At 34.8% G+C, this 22,587-nt stretch overlaps 1 protein-coding gene across 2 annotated transcripts in view; it reads right to left on the bottom strand.

Annotated features, from left to right (window-relative positions):
- PDE4D (phosphodiesterase 4D) overlaps nt 1–22,587 on the bottom strand; it is a 511,449-nt gene that overhangs the window by 411,629 nt on the left and 77,233 nt on the right. For both annotated transcript variants that reach the window (XM_079330595.1, XM_079330593.1), the window contains exon 2: nt 16,260–16,380. In XM_079330595.1, coding sequence (XP_079186721.1) covers nt 16,260–16,301 — 42 coding nt within the window. In that variant the 5' untranslated portion in view covers nt 16,302–16,380. The remainder of the gene's footprint in view (nt 1–16,259; nt 16,381–22,587) is intronic.

Raw genomic sequence — 22,587 nt, 5'->3', positions numbered from 1 at the left:
ATGTTAACACATAGTCAATCTATACTCTGCTAAGAGACTGAGGTCTGTCTTGTCTTCTGTACTTTGTAGTTAGTAAGACTTCAACTTATAGCAGAAATATTTGTAATTATGTCCCCTGTGTGCATGATTTTTTATTTCAAGTTATTAAATTTCCTCATATTTCAGCTAGGCCACTAAGCCAGTAACATCTTCACAGGAGATAGTCATATACTTCCATTTATAGATGATGCATCACGACTTGAAATAAATCAAGTTGACCAAACCACAAAGGAAATCTTTGTGTAACCTCCCACTAACATTGTAGATATCACTTCAATAAAACTTGCTGCCTGTCCTTTAGATAATTCTTTGTCCAACCTTCAGTTCTTAAACTGATCATTGTCTTCTCCACACTAACTAATCAGCACATTTGGGACGTCATATCAAATGTTCCAATAAAGTCTGGCTAAATTAAAGTTGTTGCATTTTCTTCTCCAGAAAATGAAATGAAATAATTATTTTAAAACATTCTATTGCAAAACAGTGACACATTTTAAAATTATTCTGGTTTAAAACTCATATTTTTTAATTATACTTCAAAGCATGCTCCATGAACTTTTGGGCACCACAGTCCACCCACCCTAAATGACATTAAGCAACTAGTAACATTTTAAAAGCCATAATTCATAAGGGGAAAATATATCAGGCACAGCAAGCAAAAATATATTTAAAAAAAAAAAATTCATTTTGTGCAGAACTGTTTCTCAGACATGACAAGAAGGAAGAACATGGTAAGAAATTAGAGGTATGATTTTGCATTTTTATGCACTTCAAACTATCTTAAATTATTCTATAGGGACTTTATTGTAAGCAAATATTTTAATTTAAAATTTGAAATATTTTATGAGAGTTTTTTCTACTCAACAATATTCTTCATGATTTATCATTTTCTGATTCAGCTGAAATAAAATTTTCTTGCAAGAAAATCATTAATAAGAACACATTTTTCTGATTCAGACATTTTATGACCTATACAAAAATTTTATATCTAAATAACTTTAAAATGTTTATGTATTCCTTTTCACTGCTTTTCATATGGCTTCCAGAACATCACATCACTCTTTGCAAGCTACTACTACATATTTCCCTATTTGAACATGCTTGTATGCATGGGTAACTTGAAAATTTCTAGACTTATCTCATGCTTGGAATTCAGTGTTATAGCTCCTTAGGAATTTTGCCTAAAGGTAGTAATGACTACATTCCACAGAAATTTCATTTAGACATTATTTTGTAGGAAGTTTTACGTGATCTGTAAAATTTGATAATGCTACATCTCTAGAACAGTCAAGCTCTGATATGGACTAATTATGTTTGATATACAATTATCTTTCAAGTTACAGTATAAATTTACAAAGAACAATATGTATAATTTTACACATATTTAGTTTTCATTTTTATCACTTACAGGTGTTCCAATTGCTTCATAAGTTCTTGATTTTGGAGAAGAAAGCCCAGGAGACCTAACTATATTACCCCACAAATTTCAGGTAGTCAGGTTTTAAACCAAGTCTTAGATTTCAGGTGGTTAAAAAGGCCACAGGTCACTGGCAGCTGTGAGGCAGATGCATAATTAAATTCTACTGGCCAGTAGTTAGAGATTAATACCCAATTTTAATCAAGAATGGCCACTTTTCCAAAGTGATATTTTGATTGAAAGGTATTTCAGTTGACTTTTAAATTCAGAATATGATGACATGAATAGATTTCCAAGAGAAGACTTCCTTAGACCTCTATAGAGTCATATTTATGAGAAGAACACGTAAAACTCCAGAGTTAACTAATGCATATGTATATTAAATTTTGTTGCTTCATAGTAGTACTTGCTTAACCAAAGTATTACAGCCAAATTATACAGTCTATTGCAACAAAGGCAGTGCATGCAGCAGGCATAAATCCATACTGCTTGATGCATGATTTAACACCAGTGAATAAATAGCCAGAATCAAACTACAAATTATACTACTCTCTTTAGTAACCTTTAGCAAACTGTATGAGGTTCAAGAGTTACAGACTGTCCATTTCTTTTACAAGCAATAACATCTTCATGCTTTTCATCCTAGCAGTGAGAGGAGAGAGATTGATAGTTCCATCTACTCAGTCGAGTGTAGGGTACATAAAAATCTGACTGTTGCTCCAATGTCTCAGACCACTGTGAATGTACCACACTACTGATGAATAGCATTTCATATCACTTCCAAAGTTCACATTAACTATGTGAAAAAACATAGGGAAATCTCAATAGTTTTCATCTGCATGGCAGTAGAAGTGCCCTCTGTGTCAATACAAGACCTTGATTATTTCCAGACTGTATTACCTGTCACGTTTAATAACAGCTGGTCAAGCAGCAAGAGCTGCAGAGTGCTAAATTTATCACTGCCATATCAGCAACTTATCCTAAGGTCTGACTACAAGGAAGGCCTGCTCCAAAACCAGATTTCCAAATGATTTCCACAATAGATTCCTTCCTGCAAATATTAAAAACTGAAAAATGGAAAACTTGCTCTGAAGAGGACAGAACTGGGGCTGTAATATAATCACTATCATCCTAGATTCTTCCTCTGCTTAAAAAGTAAAAATAAAATGAGATATGATTTATGGCATCGTAAACACCTATTTTGCATATTTTTTAGCTTAATATCCGTTAATTTCCAAGCAGTAAAGAGATTTTACTCTAAGCATCTTAAATAAAACTTCCATAAGGTAATTCCTTTGGAAAAAAAACAGCAAAAAAATCAGCCTGATTTATTTAATTTGTTTTCCGCTGGAATAACCAGCATAAAAATGGTGTTATGATGCCAAAATATATGACCTCATCTAAACTGTGGAATCACTTCAAATCAAAGATATTTCTCTCACTGCTTTCCATTCCTCTTTACACCATCAATCTCACTGGCAATACACAGATCTTTGATTACAGAAGTGTTATATTTTAAAAATATACGTTTCAACAGCATAAAAAAAAGAGATTGTAACTGTAGGCATATGTACAGAGATTTCTGCTGTTGAGCACCAATAAAATCCACACTTTTTTGTGCACTTCTAAAATTTCTGCTGCTCTTAAAATATAGATTTACTGTTTGAGCTCTGAGTCTCCTGGAGAATGGGCAATCACAGTGTAGCACATTCCTGGTACTACATACAGTTCTGTACAGACATAAAAAGTGGCTGTATCTCAACATGTGGGCAGGAAAATTTCCTGAGAATGTTGTTTTCACCTGAGAATCTGGCAATTAGCATCTAACATCCAATTTCTCACAGACAATAAATAAATATACTTACAAGTATAATCCATTTTACACCCATTGTAGACATTTCATACAATAGCATTATAAATATATTATTTGTAGAGATTCATTGCTTTCAAAAATAATATAAAAAATCTCCATGTACTGTGGGGAGAGGAGGAAGAGGAGGTTGATGGTTTACCACTTGGATAGGTGTGAGAGATAAAAATGGACAAAATCTAAACAAAATTTGTAGTGCCATATTGTGGAACTCAAGGTAGACAAATTGCTTATCTCTGTCCATTCAAGCACTCCATGTATTGACAAAATTTTCACCTGTTCTGAAACTGGCACTGTACAAACTCAATCAAAAAACTAAAAATTTAAAGTTTTTTTCTTTTACCAAATCTAAAACTTCTCTAGAAACAGTATGCAAACTTTCAAAAACCAATCTCTCAGAAAATCTTATGTATCCATTTACTACTGTTAAAAATGTTGAAGGACAGTTATCTGAAAAAATTACAGAGCAAGAGGAATCATTCCACATTCCACATTCCACATTCCACAGGTGCTTTCAAATACATCTGCTACTGCTACTGTGGTGTCTGTAATTTCAATTTATCACACCTCTAATGAAAGCATGCTTACAGTGTTATTTCAGAGTTCCTTGGTGATGCTATTAATGAACCTTACTGCCCATAAAATAGATTCTTACACTAGAAATAGATTTTGATTTTAGTAGTACTGGACATTGGTGATAGACCCCTGAATGTGAAGAACACCAAGATAGCATTTTGGTGCAATTTCTGTAAGTCCTTTACATTATGTATAATTCTAACACCCAACTTTTCACCTTAGTTGTAACCCCAAACTTTTCACCTTCACATCAACAAAGGTAAATTGAGCAATTATTTCCCTTGATAACTTCCCCTCAGTAAACACTTCTGTAGCATGAGTGTTTATTTCAAAGCTCCAGAAGGAGCTACTTGAGGCAGGGGGCTACGTGCTGTCATGGACAGAAAAAGGCAAAATGGAGTGCTAATGCTTAAAGCAGTTGCCACTATCCTTGACACACAGCCTGAAGTATACACCATTGAATTGGAAATAAAAGTATCCTAGCAAATTGTTGTTCACTATTGGATAATTCAAGAGTTGCAAAACTTCTATGCATTCTTTTATTTTCCCTGGTTCTTGCTCCTGGAAGAAAGCAAAGAATATTGTACACTAAAACAACCACAGGTACTTCTGTAGCTTTTATTTCTCTAGGTTTTTAGACTCAAAAAGTTCCAAAGATTGCAATGCAAATTGTCCATGTAAAGAAACATATTTCTTTTTGGTTCATCAATTGCCTTCTATGCCCATGTGAAACCCTCAGCTGCAGTGCAGCATCCAGCTCTGGGGTGCCCAGCACAGGAAGGTCACCATCCTCTTGCAGTGAGTCCAGAGAAGGGACACCAAGATGATCAAGGGGTTGCACCTCCATAGAAGAAATGCCTGAGAGAGTTGGGGTTGCTCAGACTGGAAAAGAGAAAGCTTTGGAACAACCTAATTGCAGCCTTCCAGCACCTGAAGAGAGCCTGGAATGAAGATGGAGATGGGCTTTTTACAAAGGCATTGATAGGACAAGGCAGGGGTGGTTTCAACTTGAAAGATGGTAGATTTAGAGCAGATATTAAAAAGAAAAATTTTATTGTGAGGCTGAAGAGGCACTAGAGCACAATGCCCAGGAAAGCTGTGGATGCCCCATCCACAGGTCAAGGGCAGAATGGGGTTTTGAGCCCTGTTCTAGTGGCAGACAGGTGTACTGGCTCATGGCAGGAAGTTGGAACTAGATGATTCTTAAGGACCTTTCCAACCAAAATAATTTTATGAAAATATAGTCAATGTTTGATTAACAAATCCATGATCCCTGGCTGAGAAGGCAGTAGTACTTATGTCTCTGCTCTCACATCACCATTTAAAAATTTAACTTCCACCAACATTATCCTTTTCTTAGTGTCTCATAGAGGCTGAGGCTGGTAGGAGAAAATATAATTTTGTGCAGACAGTATTTATGGTTGTATGTTACAGTTCTTTTAGTAACTGCATGTTACTCACCACCCATTCTTTAACTGAGACTGCTCTTGACTGAAAGCCAGCATGCAGGATCTCATTACAGGTAAAGCATAATGGAAAAGGTAAAAAAACAAAGCTAAGTGTGAAAGGGACACCATCCTTATATCCAAAGGTATCACATATCGTAAGGTACCTTACCAGAGCCATGGCAAAAGTAATAAACTGATTTCAGATATATTTTACATTGCACTCTACCAAGCTCTGAGGATCCTTTTGCAAAGTTTCAAGGAATATTGCTAAGCCAATAGATGATTTTTCTGAGGGACTGGTTTTGTTCCAGGGGAAATAATATAATTCAGCTCTATTAAAGTGGTACTTTGGTCTACTTAACCATATGATACTTAACTGCAATATTTTTCTTTTTTTTGTGTTTTCCTTAGTGATGGAGTGATGCATAAATTCCATCATATTAATTCTTTCAGTTTATGCATCACAGATACTTTGCAATGTTTTGATAGACAGAATAATATTCTCTCCCATATTCACTTCTCTTACTGTGGTTTTTCTATTACATCTCTATTCATTGATTAAACCCTAGAACAGTATAATGGATTTTTTTTCTTTTTAGTTACTTTGCATTTATCACTTAGAGGGATTATTCATGGAGAAGCATAACTAGAAGAGAAGTTAAAGCTTAAAATGGAATCACAAAGAGTAACTAGAAGACTAGAAGTAACAGTTATGCATGGAGGAACAGAAAAAGAACATATGATTAACTAAACAAAAAAATGAACAGAGACCTAGTACTTGTGAACACTGGGGAGAAGAAGGGGAAGGAAAGATTAAGATATAAACACCAATATATTTATTTCCAAATTTGCATCCTGTTTTATCTTGATTACTCTGATGAGTGATGAAGTCTGTTGGGCAGCAACTCAACAACTCACGATATTGTGGTCAGCACTAGCTAATTAATTAGTACATATTTCATAGCAATAAGACGTTTTTAGATGGATAAAAAAAGGAATAAAAGAATAATAAAGTACACTCTCATTGGGAAATCAGAAAAAAGACAGGAATTTCCTATCTCCAAAATAAATTTTGTGAAGACTGCAGGCAGCTCTTAAGAATTCCACATTATTAGCTATTGAAAAGCAATGCTGCAAGACAACAGTGTTTAACTAAACTTGGTACACAAAGTAATTGAAATAAATTACCGAATTTTAATTGTTTTAATTTCTGTTCATCCACAGAGGAATCTCAAACTGCTGACTTGTAGTTGAGTAGATCACATCTGTTGTCTGTTATTTTAACTACTTTAATTAAATCTTTGTGCCGAAGTGCAGATGAAGAGGAAGACACAATCATGAAAATAGCAGATGCTTGTAAAATAGCAACAGTTCTGATCAGACTTCTGATGCATTCCTGATTAGGAAAATGTAAATGGTTAACTGGGGCTGCTTCACTACACACTGTACTGTGCAAGAGAAGAAACCAGAGGACAGTTTGGAAAACATGAAGCACTTTCAATAAAGATATTTATGGCTTCTCTAATGAGGTTCAAAAGTTTTTAAAGTGTTCCAATTATTTTTATCTGCTACTATCACGTACCAGTATAGGTAGAAACATAGCAATTTTTATTTGATCAAGATAAAATGCAAAAAGAATATAAAATACTGCTTTTTCTATATATTTTTATGGACTGAGATTTTTCACTCTGAAGTGACCCCAAAGGCACAGGATGGAAAAGAGCTGTAAGAGTAATTACATGGGTAAGTGACAGGTATCATTATTGTCTCTCCTTTACATGAGAGAAAAAACACTCCTTTAGTTTTTCTAAGATGTAGTTGAAGATGCAAGAAAGAAAAAAATATGCAAAATATGCAACACATAGAGAGAGATGCCAGAAGAGCCTGCAAAGCAAACTGGATGAAGGTCTGGGTACAGCCATAAAGCTATGCTGTTTTTTGTGATCACACATGTCCTCTCACAGGTTTTATGTTATAAAACATCACATTTTAAAAAAATATTATTTTTCTATGCTTTATCTAACCACATTTTCCAATCTAGTTTCTTGTTTTTCTTTCTTTAAAACACCTCCTTCCTATAACAGAGGAGCTACTCTTTCAAAAGTGGAACAGAGAAATCCTAATTTTCTCTCCCAAAAGAGGATCATGAAGTAAGAATATTTGCACTGAGAATATAGTTTTATGTTGAAAAGAGCATAGCAAAACCGTTGCAACTTCATCTTTTACTCTCTGGATTGTGACAATGCACTGGGCCAGTTTCTAATAAAGAGAATAATAAGTGAAAGTTATTTCTAGAGGAATCTTCAAAGGTAACAAGAAAAAAATCTAGCATCTCATTTCTGAAGCAAAGACACCAAAAACAAGGCCAGATATATAGATAGATATATTGTAGATATATAACAATTTAATGTAAGTTTTTCCTCACTATCTGTCCAAATTTCCCTTCCCATCCTTATTAGTTTGTTCTTTTTTTTTTTTTTTTTTTTTTTTTAGAGACTGTTGTTACTAAGCAAAGTCTTGACATGCATCATGTAATGCAGATATTGATCCCTGGTAAAAAAGAAACAATGTTATGCAATGTTCTGCTCCAGAAAGAGATGAAAGTTTGCTATTAATTGTCATTATTTATGAAGAACATGCAGAGTAAAGGATGTAGGTAAGTGTCACAGCCTTTTTCTAAGTTTCAAATTGCATTTATAGAGAGTTGTAGTTTATTTACTTAACAGAGAAATTGGACATTATTGCCTTTAAGTATTTTCAAAAGTACATTTGTGTTTTGAAATAAATTTTCTCAAGGGGTAGTTATTTAAAATGCATAAGAAGCATAACATGTATATGAAAAAAATCCCCCATCTCATACAAAATAAGATGATTTTTTCAATCCTTCAGCCAAAAAATATTACGTATGCTAATTCACTTTTTAAAGTCATCTTGCAATCGTTGTAGTTTGTATTTACTTAAGACCATACAAATTACCTGTGTTTCATTGAGACCAAATTAAGTGTTTCTTTGATATTGCTGCACTGGATTTTTCAGGTGAGCCCTAATTTTTTTCTTAACTCTGTTTTTGTTACTATATTTTACAGTAAAATGTCCAGATGAGGAGTTGTAATTTTCTAATCTTTAATATCTGGTAAAATAGTTAACTGAATTTGGCTTAATTTGCACATTTTAACAGACTAATTATTTTGTACACCATTGCCTTTGTTGCTTTCTGGATCTTAAACAAGGAAAGGAAGATGGGGTGGTCTAAAATCCTAACAGAGACCTAGAAAATGCTCCAAAAAAGTAGATGGGACCATGAAAGAGCTATAAGCATGTGTCAAAAGCATAAGTGAAAGCTAACAGCTAGGAACCCAAAGCAAAAGAAAAGCTTGGAAGTTACACCTAAGAATGCCTTGTGTCCAGGAGGGCCACAAATCACAGTGAAAATCATCAGATTCAAAGGTTTCTATTGTTTTATATACTTATAAAAAAAGGTGAAATGATAATTAATTAAATCTCTAGGCAAGTTATTCTGACTTTAAAATAAGGGGGGAGGTGGGAGAGGGGAAATGAGAACAGAACATAGCAGTATAAAAAAAACAGATCTGAAAAATCAAAATCAAATAATTTTCTAGAATGTATGATCCGAGATATGAGATATGAGTAGTAGCCCTAGAGCAAGTCTGAGTCTCCTTTATTTTTCCAGCTTAGGGCTGACAGGGCAAAGGCAATAAATCACAGCCTTTTGGATATTTCAAAATGAAAAAAAGACATTTTTGTTAGGATTTGCTGAAAGTGTGAGACAATACTTATAGGCTGTATGAAGAGACAAAAGGAGGAGTTGGAAAATTTCTAGTTATTATGCCTATTTAAATGTGAAAATTGCAAATAACAGAAGTGAAATATGGAAGGACAAACTGTGAAATTTTATTCCTTTGACACCTCTCTTTACAAAGATTTGAGACAAATACCTAATAGGCCTCATTTGGTCTTTTGGAAACACTATTTAAGATCTACTCCCAAATATTCAGTTGCTGACCAAAAAATTTTATCAAAAATCTTGGAAAGAGGTTTTTCTCCACTTTGAAAATCAAAATCTTTGCATGAATCAAGTCCCAGTTCTGAGGGTAGAACTTCATGGGGACTTTTGCTGCACATACTTGGCTAGAGATAATGATGCTTGTCATTCTGTTAACTGTGTTCTCAAACTGTATTGAATCATTAAATCAAAGCATTCAGTGAAAAGCAGAAACTCACCAGGTCTTCAACACATCCTTCCTTCTCTTTAGCTGACTTTTAGTTGAAAACATAATAAAATTTAAAAAGGAGAGAGAAAGAAAGGAAATAGACAAAACAGATATTCCTAGATTCTGCAACGCTGAAAGAAATAGGTGAGAATGCAAAGATATAACCAGCCCTTTCATGGATAATATTAGGCTTTTCAAACTCAAGCCACCAGATGCTCAGGGGTTACAGGTTATACAGTTTCACTGCTCACAGGCAGTTTGCAGTGTTCCTGCTGAGGTCCTATGTAAGGCAACAGACTTCAAGTTCAGTGAGAGAAGCCTCATATTTCACAGAGAAGCAAGTTTGATATCAGCCCTTTCCAGAACCAGTTTTTTTTTTTAATGGAACTTTTTATTCATTTAAGGAAATCTGATCATGTTCTTTCTTCATTAAGGACTTCCTAATGGACATACATAGCATATGTTTTCTGCCTTTCTAGGCTCTATATAGATGTGTACAGATGTATGCATACATAGATAAAAGATAAGACATTCTGCCTGTGCCACAAGGGAAAAACTGTACAGCATTAAGTAAAAAGATCTCATTTTTTACATACAGTTGCAACAGCTTCCAAAGCCATTGCTAAACAAACAAAATAGAAATTGCAAAACTCCAAGAGCAAGACCACCATCTAAGAGTTGAAGAAAAGTATTAATTCTGGGATGTACTGCTCTTGTCAACCTACTCAAGTTTTAATACTACTCAGCTGTTCATTGTTCTTAATTCCTCATGTCTCCTGTTGCTGTCAGTGGCCAAACAGCAGCAATCCTTGCCAGGGAATTATCTGTTTTTTTCATTACAACTAATATGAAGCCATTTCCATTTTCAACAAAAACATCTAGCAAAATTTTCTGCCATAAATTCAGTATTTGTTCCTTTAAAAATATTGTCCATGTGACTGCTGCTTTCCACTCTTTAGTATTCTACATCTATCATGCTTTCAAAGTCTTGAAATTTTATACTTCTACTGAATGTATTTAATACTTATAAATATCTCAATGACCTTGTCATGCAGGAGAACCTGAATATGCAATATCCATTGCACTCTGAGAGATACACAGATATTGACAATAACTACCTGCAATTTAAAATGACAAGTGAAAGACAAGTAAGAACAGAATGTACATTAAAAAAGGAATTACACAATATAGCATTTCCCTCCATATATAGTGTGCATCAGTTACATGCTCATTCTCTGTATCCCTCACTCTGTCAGCATCAGTCAGCCTTCTCCTAGGCACCATTTCAAAATTTAGTCTGAAAGAGGAAATCAAAAGATGCAGTGTTTGCAAACTAAAGAGCCAGAAAGACTATCTTCATATTTAAAGAGAGAAGAGTGTCTAGAAGCTCAGTCGTGGATTAGAAGTATAATGTAATAAGTAAGTGGGAAGCAGAAGTATGGAGATCATTACATCTTTAATGTTATCCCATTTTGATTACATTATCCACCACCTTCATGCCTTTCTTTTACTCCTCCCTGACCACTAGCTGCCTTCAATATGAAGTGCAATGTATAAAGTCCTTTATTGTCTTTATTCCTAATTTGCCCTTTCCAGGACTCAAAGGTCCTCTACCTGTGTTTTCCTTTTCTAACCTTTTAGCATTTGATTTACACTCTTTAGGTTAAGCATATTTTCTTATAGAGTGAGATCTTCAGGGTACTTTAATGTTATTTTCACCAGTGTAGTAACTTATTCCAATGGTAGGAGCAGTTTCCATCAAACAGGGGTGTCAGATATGGGGCAATTACTCAGAATATAACACAGAATGTAAGGTGTAATTCTGGTACAAATGGCTGGCAGGTCCCAGTCCTTTCGATGAAAGAGGGGTGAATGGTGCCTCTTCATGACACTTCAAGAGGGCCTGAAATCAAGCACTGGGCAGAAAATTTGTGAGCATAAATTTATTGCTGAGAAGATATAACATCCCAGCAGACAATCATTGTAGACAGGAAGAACTGGGACAAGGGATGATAGTGACACAAACATGCAAGAACTCCAAAAAGTGGAGCCCTAGGTGTAATTCAGGAGTTTGCTGGGGTAGCTGAGCTATAAAACTCTCTGTCAGACTCACTCAAACCATTAAGAGATTTTTCCTGTTGATGCAGTTTGGACTAAATTAATATCATTGTCCCACAGATTTTTCTTTTTTATCTGCATAATAGTGGGTGACATTTGAGTTACAGATTAGGATTTTTATGTCTGTTAGCACATAAGTGGGAGTATTTGCATGTTCCAAAAGGGTGCAGTTATGTCTCAAAATTTTAAGGAATGCCCAGGCCCTAGATAAGGAGGTGAGACATACTTCAAAAAGGCTGGAGCTTAATTAGGAACATAGGCAGGATATGAACTAGGAGAAGAGTCAAGAGAAGAAAAGAGAGATTTATGACAGAAATATGTCTATTAATCTCAGAAATATCAGAGTCAGAAGGAAGAAAAGCAAGAAGAATAGATTTTGAGATCTGAACAGAATAGGGTAGCTGGAAATGTTAGTCACTACTTCAATGAAAGATTGGAGAAAGTGGAAGACTAAAATGAAGAAATCCAGGATGAGTGGGAGGAAATGAACATGTGCAATATCTTTGTCAAGAATAAACTAGTGTATTCCTACTATAGTACCTCTCCTTTCATTCCAAAAGATAATCCCACTACTAAAAGGATATTATCAAGTACACATATGTAAGTACACATATGTGAGTACAGCAAATTAATATAAAATAATTAATTTAATAGAATCCAAATCCAGCTATTGTTTCTCAGACTGGACTCTCACAATAGGCATTAATTACTAGGCCCTCTAGAAGAAATGTTTGAAATAAAGGATGAAAGCTGTGCCAGGCATTTTTACTTTCTCTTCAGAAATTCTCTGCACATAAACTGCTGCTTTACATAAGGAAACATGCTGCCTAAAATGTTCCATTTTGCCAGTCAACCAGTGACATTAAGTGAAAAATAGCACCACTGTATGAATTTCAGTTTGCCCTTTAGCAATGTCCCACCTTTGCCTTTTCTATCCCTTATTTCATTTGCAAAGGCTGTAATACAGATAGAGAGGTGGAAGAAGGCAAAGAATATGTAATGTAATTGCTTCCCATTAATTAGGAATTTAGTCCAAGCAATCTCCCTCTAAGTATCCTTCTATCAGATAACAAATGGACCTACCCATTGGTGATGAGAGAAAAACCAATTTATTTGTAACTAATGCAATTTTATTATGAAAAATGCTTCTGGAACACTGCAAGTTTGTATTTGACAAATTGCTTACTTAGAACTATTGACCTAAAGCAAGAATTTTTGTCTGACAGAGCTACACTGTGCCAGAATAGGGCCTGGAAGAACTTCTTTGTAATTCCTTCACACTCTCAGTAGACAACTACATCACTCTACTTTTTTGTATTGAGTGTCTTACTGTGCTGCAGACTAACTGTCCTAGCTGGTGGGCAGAGATTGGAGTGCATTTGTCTGGGGTAGGCAGGATGACATTCCCTCTCCCTGCTGGAGTGGCAGACAAAGAGCCCTTGGCCCTTGTCTTCTCTGAGACTCCTAACACAAGGAAAAATGAGCACAGGAATACAAGGAGTGTTCAACTTCTCTCCCCCTCATCATAAGCAAAGGTTATGACAATCTCGCCCTAAGAATTTGGAAGCAAGCATCTCTGTGAGTCAGATGCTTGCAAGGAGCTCTCTGCCCTGCTGTGCTGTTCCCTAGAGGTGCTCCTGGTTTGCATTCCCACTATTTGCCACCTCCACCTCCCCCCTCTCACAGCTTCTGCATGCAGATGAGCTCTCAGACCCTTTCCTGCAACCTCTCTTTGGAGAGCACTCCGCTTTGAGGTCTGCCATTTTTTTACCCCAGTGGTCAAAACTTTGTTTTTGAAGTTTTGATCATAAAATGTGAGCTGCTTTAGCTCCTATTAGTGGTCTGTAGTTTACCCCAAAGCTATTGTTGAACAAATGCTTTTTATATTTATAAATTCAAAAGTATTCAATTTCTAAGCTTTTACAGATAATAATAAATTAAAATATAGACAAAATACCCTTAAAGTTCCAATTTTGCTTTCTGCCCCCCAGCTCTTTTCTTTTGTTGAAGCTGTTGAAATGCCACGGTTTAAGCAGACCCAGTTGCTAAATATATCTTCTTTCTTGGTTCATTTTCTTGCAATACAGCTACTTTCAGATTTCACAAGGATTGACTCACTTCCGACACAATGTTCTAAGATAAGATCCCACACAGTGTGACATTCAGACTTCATTCTTGATACTAGCATGCTCATCACCTGAAAGCACTCTTACTTCCTTTAGATGACCAAACATGATCCAATATTCTCTCACAGACATCTAGTTATTATAATACTTTGTTGAAAAAATATTTATTATAGATGGTGTACTAACTGTAAGCAAAGCTATACTAGTATCACTGAAAATAGGCTGGAAGTCTGATTTTGAAAGTATCAATAAATATATTTCATTGTGCTTTTTGCTGAAGAACAAATTATATTCACATATGCAAAACTGTAGAAAAAGTGTGTGGAAATACTTTGTCTTGCTTATATAGTCATGAAAATAATGTGAAGCCCTTCTGAAACACACAAAAAAATCAAGTTAACTGTTTTATTATAAAAAATATTTTTAAAAATCTCATTCTGTGGTTGATCAGTACTAACTAAAACTCCATTCTTTACTATAAGTAACTTTGTGGCTGAGAGGGGGTGGGAATGGAGGAGGAAAACAAATTACAGTGAGGGAGAGAGAGAAGGAGACAGGGAGAGACAAAGATTTAGCTGTCTTTTCAGAAGTACCAGATGATAAGTTATGGAATTATGGGCATTAGACCATCTAGAATATTCTAAGAAGATGAAAATGCTGGAAAAAGAGGAACAAAAAAGGAAAGGAAGAAATAATTTAAGAGGAAAAGTTATAAAATATATAAAAAGCTACTTAAGAATACCTAGGGAAAAATATTAAGAAAATAGTACACAGACTGAAGAGGCATGTATGCTGACGTCCTCACTGAATGCTGTGAGCAACACTGAAAGAAAGAAATTACTACTATATAAACCCTTTTCACAAACACAGTTAAAGGCAACTCCATAGGCTACCAACAAAGGAATGAACAGCAATACTATGCAAACCATCGAGGAGAGTAAAGGTCTAGCAGGATTAGACATATTGTGCCATCTGAGGATAATTCAAGTAATGGAATAAAAAAAATCTATTAGAAGAACAGTTAATAAATAGCAACTACATATTTTTATTTACAAGATGACTTGCAAATTATTTTAACAGTGCTAGACATATTGTATTGTCAGAAAGGTATGGAAATATTTAGGTATTTTTTACCAGCAATTTCTATTATGCTACACTGTTAAAGCTAGCTTCAGTCAGTTCATGATGCAGAGTGAGTTCTATATTTGGTGAAAAATACCCAAATGTTCACACATATCTGCAGGTTCATATTCTATATTAAGTAAATTATGTTCACTGACATCTGAAACCACTGAACTAACACCTTGATTCCTATGCTTCCTAAAAGGATAAGAACTTTCATGGAACATATGTGACACATCCCATTAAAGAAAAATAGAAGTCATATTCTATCTTTTTTAAAAATTATTTCATTCAATTGATGGCATTTTTACTTATCTACCAGTTGGTCTTTTCAGGGAATGACTTTTCTGACAGAGCAGGGATGACAATGAAAATTCAAATTGACAGGCATGTGGAGTGATGGAAAATGTGATATATGATATGAAATCGTTGGCTGTGCTCAACAAGTCTAATCAGGCTTCTCCAAAGTCACTTTGTTCAAATAGCATAAATAATTTCACTATTCCCCTACAAGCAGCAGTCACAAAAATATTTATGTAGCATGACACTTCATAGTTTAACATAATTTCTCAGAGATTGTGTTTTTACAATTTCAAAACAACAAACACTAGGAAATATTCTATGTACCCAGTTCAAAGAAAAAATAGTTGCAGATGGTTCTAATTAGCAAGATATGCTGGGATTTAACACCAAAATAAGGAAGTTTATTTTGCAGGTTAGAAAATATCTTTCAGAGTCTGAAATGTCCAAACCTCTCTGTTTCAGGAGTACTCTTAGATACAAAGAGATGTATATGTATGGGACAAAACACATGACAAAGACCAGAAAATAAGCAAAATTAAGCCTTATCCAAATCTGTGCTTATATAATTAGCTAATTTTCTCATTTATCTCCAGGAACATTTCACAGTCAACACTTTGTATCAAACTAAGTGCAGTCCCTGACATCAGCACAGGAGCATGCGTTCACAACAGAGTACAATGTAGGCACTCTATAACCTTATATCTCAATGAATGCTCAAGAAAAAACTAACTTCTAATAACTTTTTTAAAATAAACTGTGGAAAATGAATGTGTCAGTTACAAAAAAAAATAAAAGGAAAATGTTACTCAAATCATTCAATAATCTTATCTCTGAGTGTTGAAGACATACATATTTATTTAGGTTACAGATATAATAATAAGGTACAAGTAACAAAGATTTTATAATTCTGCCTCAGAAAGTGGCATTTGAAAGGCTAATGCAATGTACAAGTAGTGTGGAAGAGTATTGATATTAAATAAAGCAAGAAAAAGAAAAGCTTCTACTTACACTCTTGCTCTTCCCACGCAGACTAGATGCATTCTTATTCATGGTGACTAGGACTAAATCAGGAGTATTTTGCAAGTCAGAGGTGAGGTTTTATCCCTCGATCATCCAAGTAGCTTCTATACTGTAAGAAATGAATTTACATCATTAGATCAAAGGTCTTTCAAGTTGTTCAACATTCAGGCATAAGACACTTCATCAGTGTATAAAAGTTGCACACTTTCTAAGATCCACCAGATCAAATGTTTTGTGTATCACTAGATCACTCCACACACAGTCACCCTGAACCATACAGCAAGGATATCTGTGAATAAATCATGCTTTCCAGTCAATAATTGGATACCAACTCAAAAAATTGCAGAAGATTACAGGCTTCTGATTACAGGTTTTTTGCCACAATTATATTTAACTAGACATTGGCAGTATTGTTTGTAATAATAAAATAAGGCTTATTGGATATTTTTATCCAGTTTCTCAGTCTAACGGCATTTTTTTACTTATATGCTATTCAGACAATGGCATATGCTAAAAATTCAGAGGAAGAAGGTCATCTAGAGTAATTTTCAAATCCAGGAGCCTAAGAGTGCTTAAACCAGCAGTGGGGTACCTTCATATAGTTGTCAGAATTTGACAGATTTGCCACTGTATTAAAACAATAACTAAGGAGAAACCCCTAGCAGCTGATGATGGCATGGCATCACAGCTTTGAAAAGAAGCATTCATCAGCCTCTGGCTACATGCATTGCAATAATCATGGAAGAGTGGAATTAAAGGGAAATTCAGATGCTCTGACATCAGGTAGTTAAAAGATTTATCTTGTCGTTTAGGCAGATACATCTCTGCACACTTTGTTTTTTTCCTTAGCTCAGCCTGCCACAGAGGAGATAAAGTGTAATTTCTGACCAACAGAGATGCTACAGTAAAATCTCCTAGCACAGTATCAACTCTATCAGTAAAAATCGGTATCTGCAAGAGTATCCTCACATTACTTTTTCAACAGATACAAAAGTAAATAAATCATTGCTCAATATATTCTAGCAACACACACAAGAGAGAAATACACTTAGTTAATTAAATTAGTTGTTGCATTTAGCAAGATTCATAGAAGTCTAATAAAATATCTAGAACTATGTATGAAGTTGAGGGACAGGTTTGTGGCTTTAGGTGAAGAAAGCAGTACTAGCACATTAAATGGGGGTCAAATACTTATTCTACATATTACAAAACTTTCTGTCTTAAACACTTTCAGTCATGTTTCTATAAACAACCACAATAGATCAGTCCATATCACAGAAAACAGGATAGTATAGCTCTAAAAATCTTAATATAAAGGAGAAAAATGAAAGCTATTCAGTACTGTGTTGAAGTCTGGAGAGGTCACTTCTTATCCTGAATACATTTAATTGAAGAGACTGAAGAACTTTCCCTAATCTCCATTTTTCTGTGGGTGCAATACCTAGAGTTTACATACAACACCACAAGAAAAGATCTCACTGCACTAGCCTGGAGGTATTTCCAGCAGCCAGACTGGTGCCATTTATTGTAACAGGGACATGACTCATACAGACAGATGCCCTTCTTCCAGACCTTACAATCTTTCCAAGTTTTCATTAAAGGATTACGGATTTTACTCCAGTGGAATATGATATGTCCAAAATATTAGCCAAAGAAATAGTGCAAACAGAAGATATTCATTTTGGACTATAAGCTGAAAAAAGCTAGTGACTTCAAATTGATTTTTTTTATTATTTCTTATTTTCTATATTATAGGGGACAATGAAAAGGTAAACTCTTCTACTGAGCTGCTTGCTCAATTACAATTTTTTTTCTTTTTCTGAACAGGTGACTAAGAGATGACAAAATCAATAAAAACAACTAGCCCTTATGATCTGTTTCAAACTAGTTTTCACTACTTTTTCAAGATATTTTCACGGTGTGGAGTTCTATTGAGCAAAGTGACACATTCATACAGAGCAAAATATTATCACTTCAGGTTCAAAGAAGTTTAGAAAAAGATGAGTAGAGAAATATCATAAGAGGATGAATAAAAAACAACAAAAAATTCTGACAGAATGCTTGAGCAGATTCTAGGGTAAACCAGGAGATTCATGTTCTTGTGACATCTGGGATATTGTTCTTTATTTGTTTGTATGCGTGTCTGACTCTTTACAGAAAAGCATATTTTCTTTAAAGAGAGTTAGAGAACACTGCAAAATAGGAGTTGCTGCACAATTTGACAGACTTACACTATTCCTGCTTGCTAGATAACCTCACATTTCTTTAATGGCATTTATTTTTTTAAAACTCTATAAAATTTGCACCGGAATGCATCACACTACCTGGGAAATTCTTATGCCATTTTATCACATATGTCTTGACCTTGAACAATCTCTCCTGTGTGCAGCAGGTGTCTGTCCACCCTCTAACAGGCATTTAGCAATCAGAAACTAAGATGAAGACATTTTCTTCCATCAGGAACTGACACTCTGTATGCTTATGTGTTGTGTTTGTTCATTATCATATATGACGTTTAAGCTGGTTTATCTTTGCCACATATATAAAACCTGAGCAAAGGGAATTCAATATATTGTGTAGAAAGAAGTGATTTTGGGGAGGAGACTGCTGGAAGCTGGCATTATAGTCAGAAAAACCAAGTCTGACTCTAGGGTCACCTGTGCCTGCATCAGAGCTGTGTTTAACAAAATACAGAACTAGACTTAAAGGTTTTATCTTCCTTTCAGATTGACAACTATACAATGCTATGTACTTAATCATTTGGAAATATTCATGATCTAGAAAGATTTTCAGTGGTGATTTGAGCTGCCAATCACTGCCTAAAATCTTTCTATAAAAGTTACAGCGAAGATTTGAGCTAAAGCTGAATCCCTGTTGCCACCTGACCTCCATTTATGTGAGTGAGATGAAGAACTGATGCTGACTACCTCCAACACGTCTCTGTTTCTGGTAAGTTAGCCAAATTTCTTCCAGTTAAGTAGACAGGGAAAAAACACATTATCATACAGGACAGAGAGCTCCTGCATGATCTTCTGTCTCTCCAATCTGCTGCAAGAAAACTGCCATTTCTCTGAAAAAAAATGTGTTTACAGACTTTAATCTCAGAGCCAAGCAAAGCACACTCACAACTGAAGATAAAGGTCTGAAAAGTCTGAGCTTATATCTGCAGAGCATGCCTCATTCAGTGGCCAGGACCACTTCTGGAATACTTTAATGTGTTTTGTATAATTTCAGTTGGTCTTGTTTCCCTAGCACATGCACAAACAAAGGAAAAGAAAAAGAATTTTTAAAAAAACAAAAGAGCAGAGACATTCCAATGAATCTAGTAAGCTCTACTGAAGAAATTTTCCAAAGCAAAAGGCTGTGAAAGATCTAGGCAACTGGAACAGATGTGAAAGAAAGGCAAAAGCTTCATCAGCACGTGCTCCCTCCTATGCTAAGCAAGCCACTGTATTTTCCCAGTTATGACTGACTGGGAAAAGCAGCAGCTTATAGCTGAGACATGAGAAATCTGTTATTAAGGAACTGTGCAAGTAAACACGTGAATATTCAGATATTCCTATTATCATGTCATTTGTTTCTGTAAATGTCTTACAAAGCATAACCCAAAAATCACTCAAACTTGCCTAGTTAGACTAGTTTTTGCCTCCTTTAATTCAATCATATATTTTCTATACAGTTTGTTTCTCATTTAAGGCCTTTTTCAAAACACTTCAATATTCATAAAGCATTTTTACTACTTTAAAAAAAATTAGAATAGGCATGAGTGTGAACATTCCACTTTACACATGCTAAATGCAGAGCAAGCAAGACTACAAATGTCACACCAAAAATCTTGTTAGATGAGTTAAAAAAAAAAGATAAACACCTTGTTTGCATAATTTCTACTTTCTTTATATTCTCCAAATTTAAAAACACTACAATAAATGCCATTGCTCCAAAACTACATGGAAGCTACATGGAGAAATATAGACAATATTAACAGAGACAATATTAACATGTCTGAAGAGTGCATAAAAATGGCCTTTAAGCTTGTCAACTAAATCATAACTGTTTAGTATTTTAGTGGGTTTTTTAAACTTCCTGATCTACAATAACCTCTTCTATAGTCATGAACGAAACATAAACAGTCTCTGTCCAGTGGAGAAAATGGTAATTTGGAGGTTAATCCAAGTAACACCAACATTTTAATTCAGCAGGATGTACATGAACTCTTATCATACTTGCAGGGGCAATTTTCTTTAATTTTTCAAAGCAAAATAGTATTTATCATTATCTGTTTTTTAATAATAACACCAAATAATTTTACTGTCAACCCTTGATTGTTAAGCACTGTACTCTTTTGGTGATACAATATTAATTCCCAAATATTATTGAACAGATTAAGTTAACACTGGAGAATTACTTTCCCATAATTTTTTGCCTACATTTGAAATACAGGTTATGACAACCACTTCTCAGGAAACACTAGCAGCCTACAGAAGAAGAGCATATTTTCAGAAGTTTTTTGAAGACATATTGCTATATGTCTAACACGAGCATCAACTCCAGATGATTTGGAGGACTTGTTACTGGAAATATCATTAATCACAGGTATGTATTAGATAATGTATTTCCCAGTACGATGCTGGATTTTTAATACTGTAAAAAATCTGTACCAGGTTATAAAGCACTGAGGAATGTAAAAATATTGCTATATTTTCTATTTCTTTCCTTGGATATCATAAAGCCTCATTTTTTGGAGACAGGGAATATGATTTTAATAGAATACAGCTTGACCTCTAGAGAGACACTTTAGTCCTCTTAGTGCATTTTTTTTCTTTTTTTTTTTTAAGTAATTCCATTCATCCCAGGATACATGTCCAGCACTTACTCCAAAATATGCCCTAGAACAGGTAGATAGAGACACGAAAGCTGGGGAAATTAGGTTTTGAATCTGGAGAAGGAACATGAAAAAGCAATTTGGGTTAAGAGTATTTCCATTAAATATGTTTTCCTTATGACTAGATATATTTGATAACTTTGTTTATAAGCTTATAGACCAATTGCTAGTATTTTATTCATCTCCTCTATGTTAGTACTGAGGACTCAGCTGTTGGGTTGATCTGATTCAGTCCTAGTGATTGTATCAAGACTGAACAAAATAACACAGGCTTTCCCCAAAGTACATGCAGTCCTATTACATGTACAAGGTTAATTTCTACCATGAACATTTTGACTGTTACACATGCAAGAGAACATTGTGTGTGTCCTGACACTACGCATCACACAACAGCACTGACAAGGTCAGGCACTGCTAGTCCCAGGTTTATGCCTGTTAGGTAATGACTGTTTCAAGATTGCATTCTTCTTAATGGAGGAACAGGCTTAAAATAGCTGTAATACTCTGCAAATCATCCAATGTGCCTATTCTCCCAGCAATGAATGGGTATTTAACAAAAATGGGTACCCTTCAAGACCACTGACCAGAATGTCCTACACTGCTGATCGTGCAGGCAGTCTTGGCACACATGCAGCAGCATAACAATACCTCATATTCTGCTGGTTTCCACACAGTTCCTAATATTTCAGCTTCTTCCTTGACCTCTGAGCATCAAGCTAGCATATTCATACAGTTGATTGCTTTTGTTCAAAGACTCTTTTCTACACAGTGATGTTCAAGTCCATCACGCAACATCAAGCTTGCCATACTCCCAATGAGTATGATTTCACATTTCATTTTAGATTTCATCTGCTATTTTACCACATTCTGCAGTTTTCCGATTTTGCACAGTTGTCTTTAAAGGTATTAATAGCTTGGAATTGCCAGATTCTTTTTTTTTTATCCCAAACCCTATTTAGCATATAGAACAGTGCAAAGCTCTGCTTCCTGGCTTGGCTATTTTACGTGTTTATTTAGAAATTTCTTCTCCTATTACCTAAATGTGGGGCAGGTTTTGATGTCTCTTACAACAAAAAATCCTATCATAAGAGACTTTGCAAGTTCTCCTGTACTGCATCTTTGTTAAATTTTCCTTTTATTTTACTTATGCCCTTCCAACCTATCTAGCTGACTTCATGATCTGGAGGAGATTTCTTAAAAGATTACTATATCTTTATACCTTTGTTTCTATTGCCCTTTTCTGGTCTTTCACATTAGATTTTTATACGCAATATTTCAAAATTTATAATATATTTTATTTTTCTCCTTTGAGCAAAACTTCACATTTTTGAAGCATGTCTTTGAATGATCTATCTTTATCTTATTTTTTCCCCATGAAAGATTTCTTTCACTTCCTAAAAAAATTGCAAACTTTATATTCATATCCTCTCAGTT

This window comes from Erithacus rubecula (assembly GCF_903797595.1).
Source record: "Erithacus rubecula genome assembly, chromosome: Z".
In the NCBI taxonomy this organism is placed as follows: Eukaryota; Metazoa; Chordata; class Aves; order Passeriformes; family Muscicapidae; genus Erithacus; species Erithacus rubecula.
The sequence above is the reverse complement of the archived record's forward strand: the minus strand, read 5'-3'. Positions and strand labels throughout refer to the sequence as shown.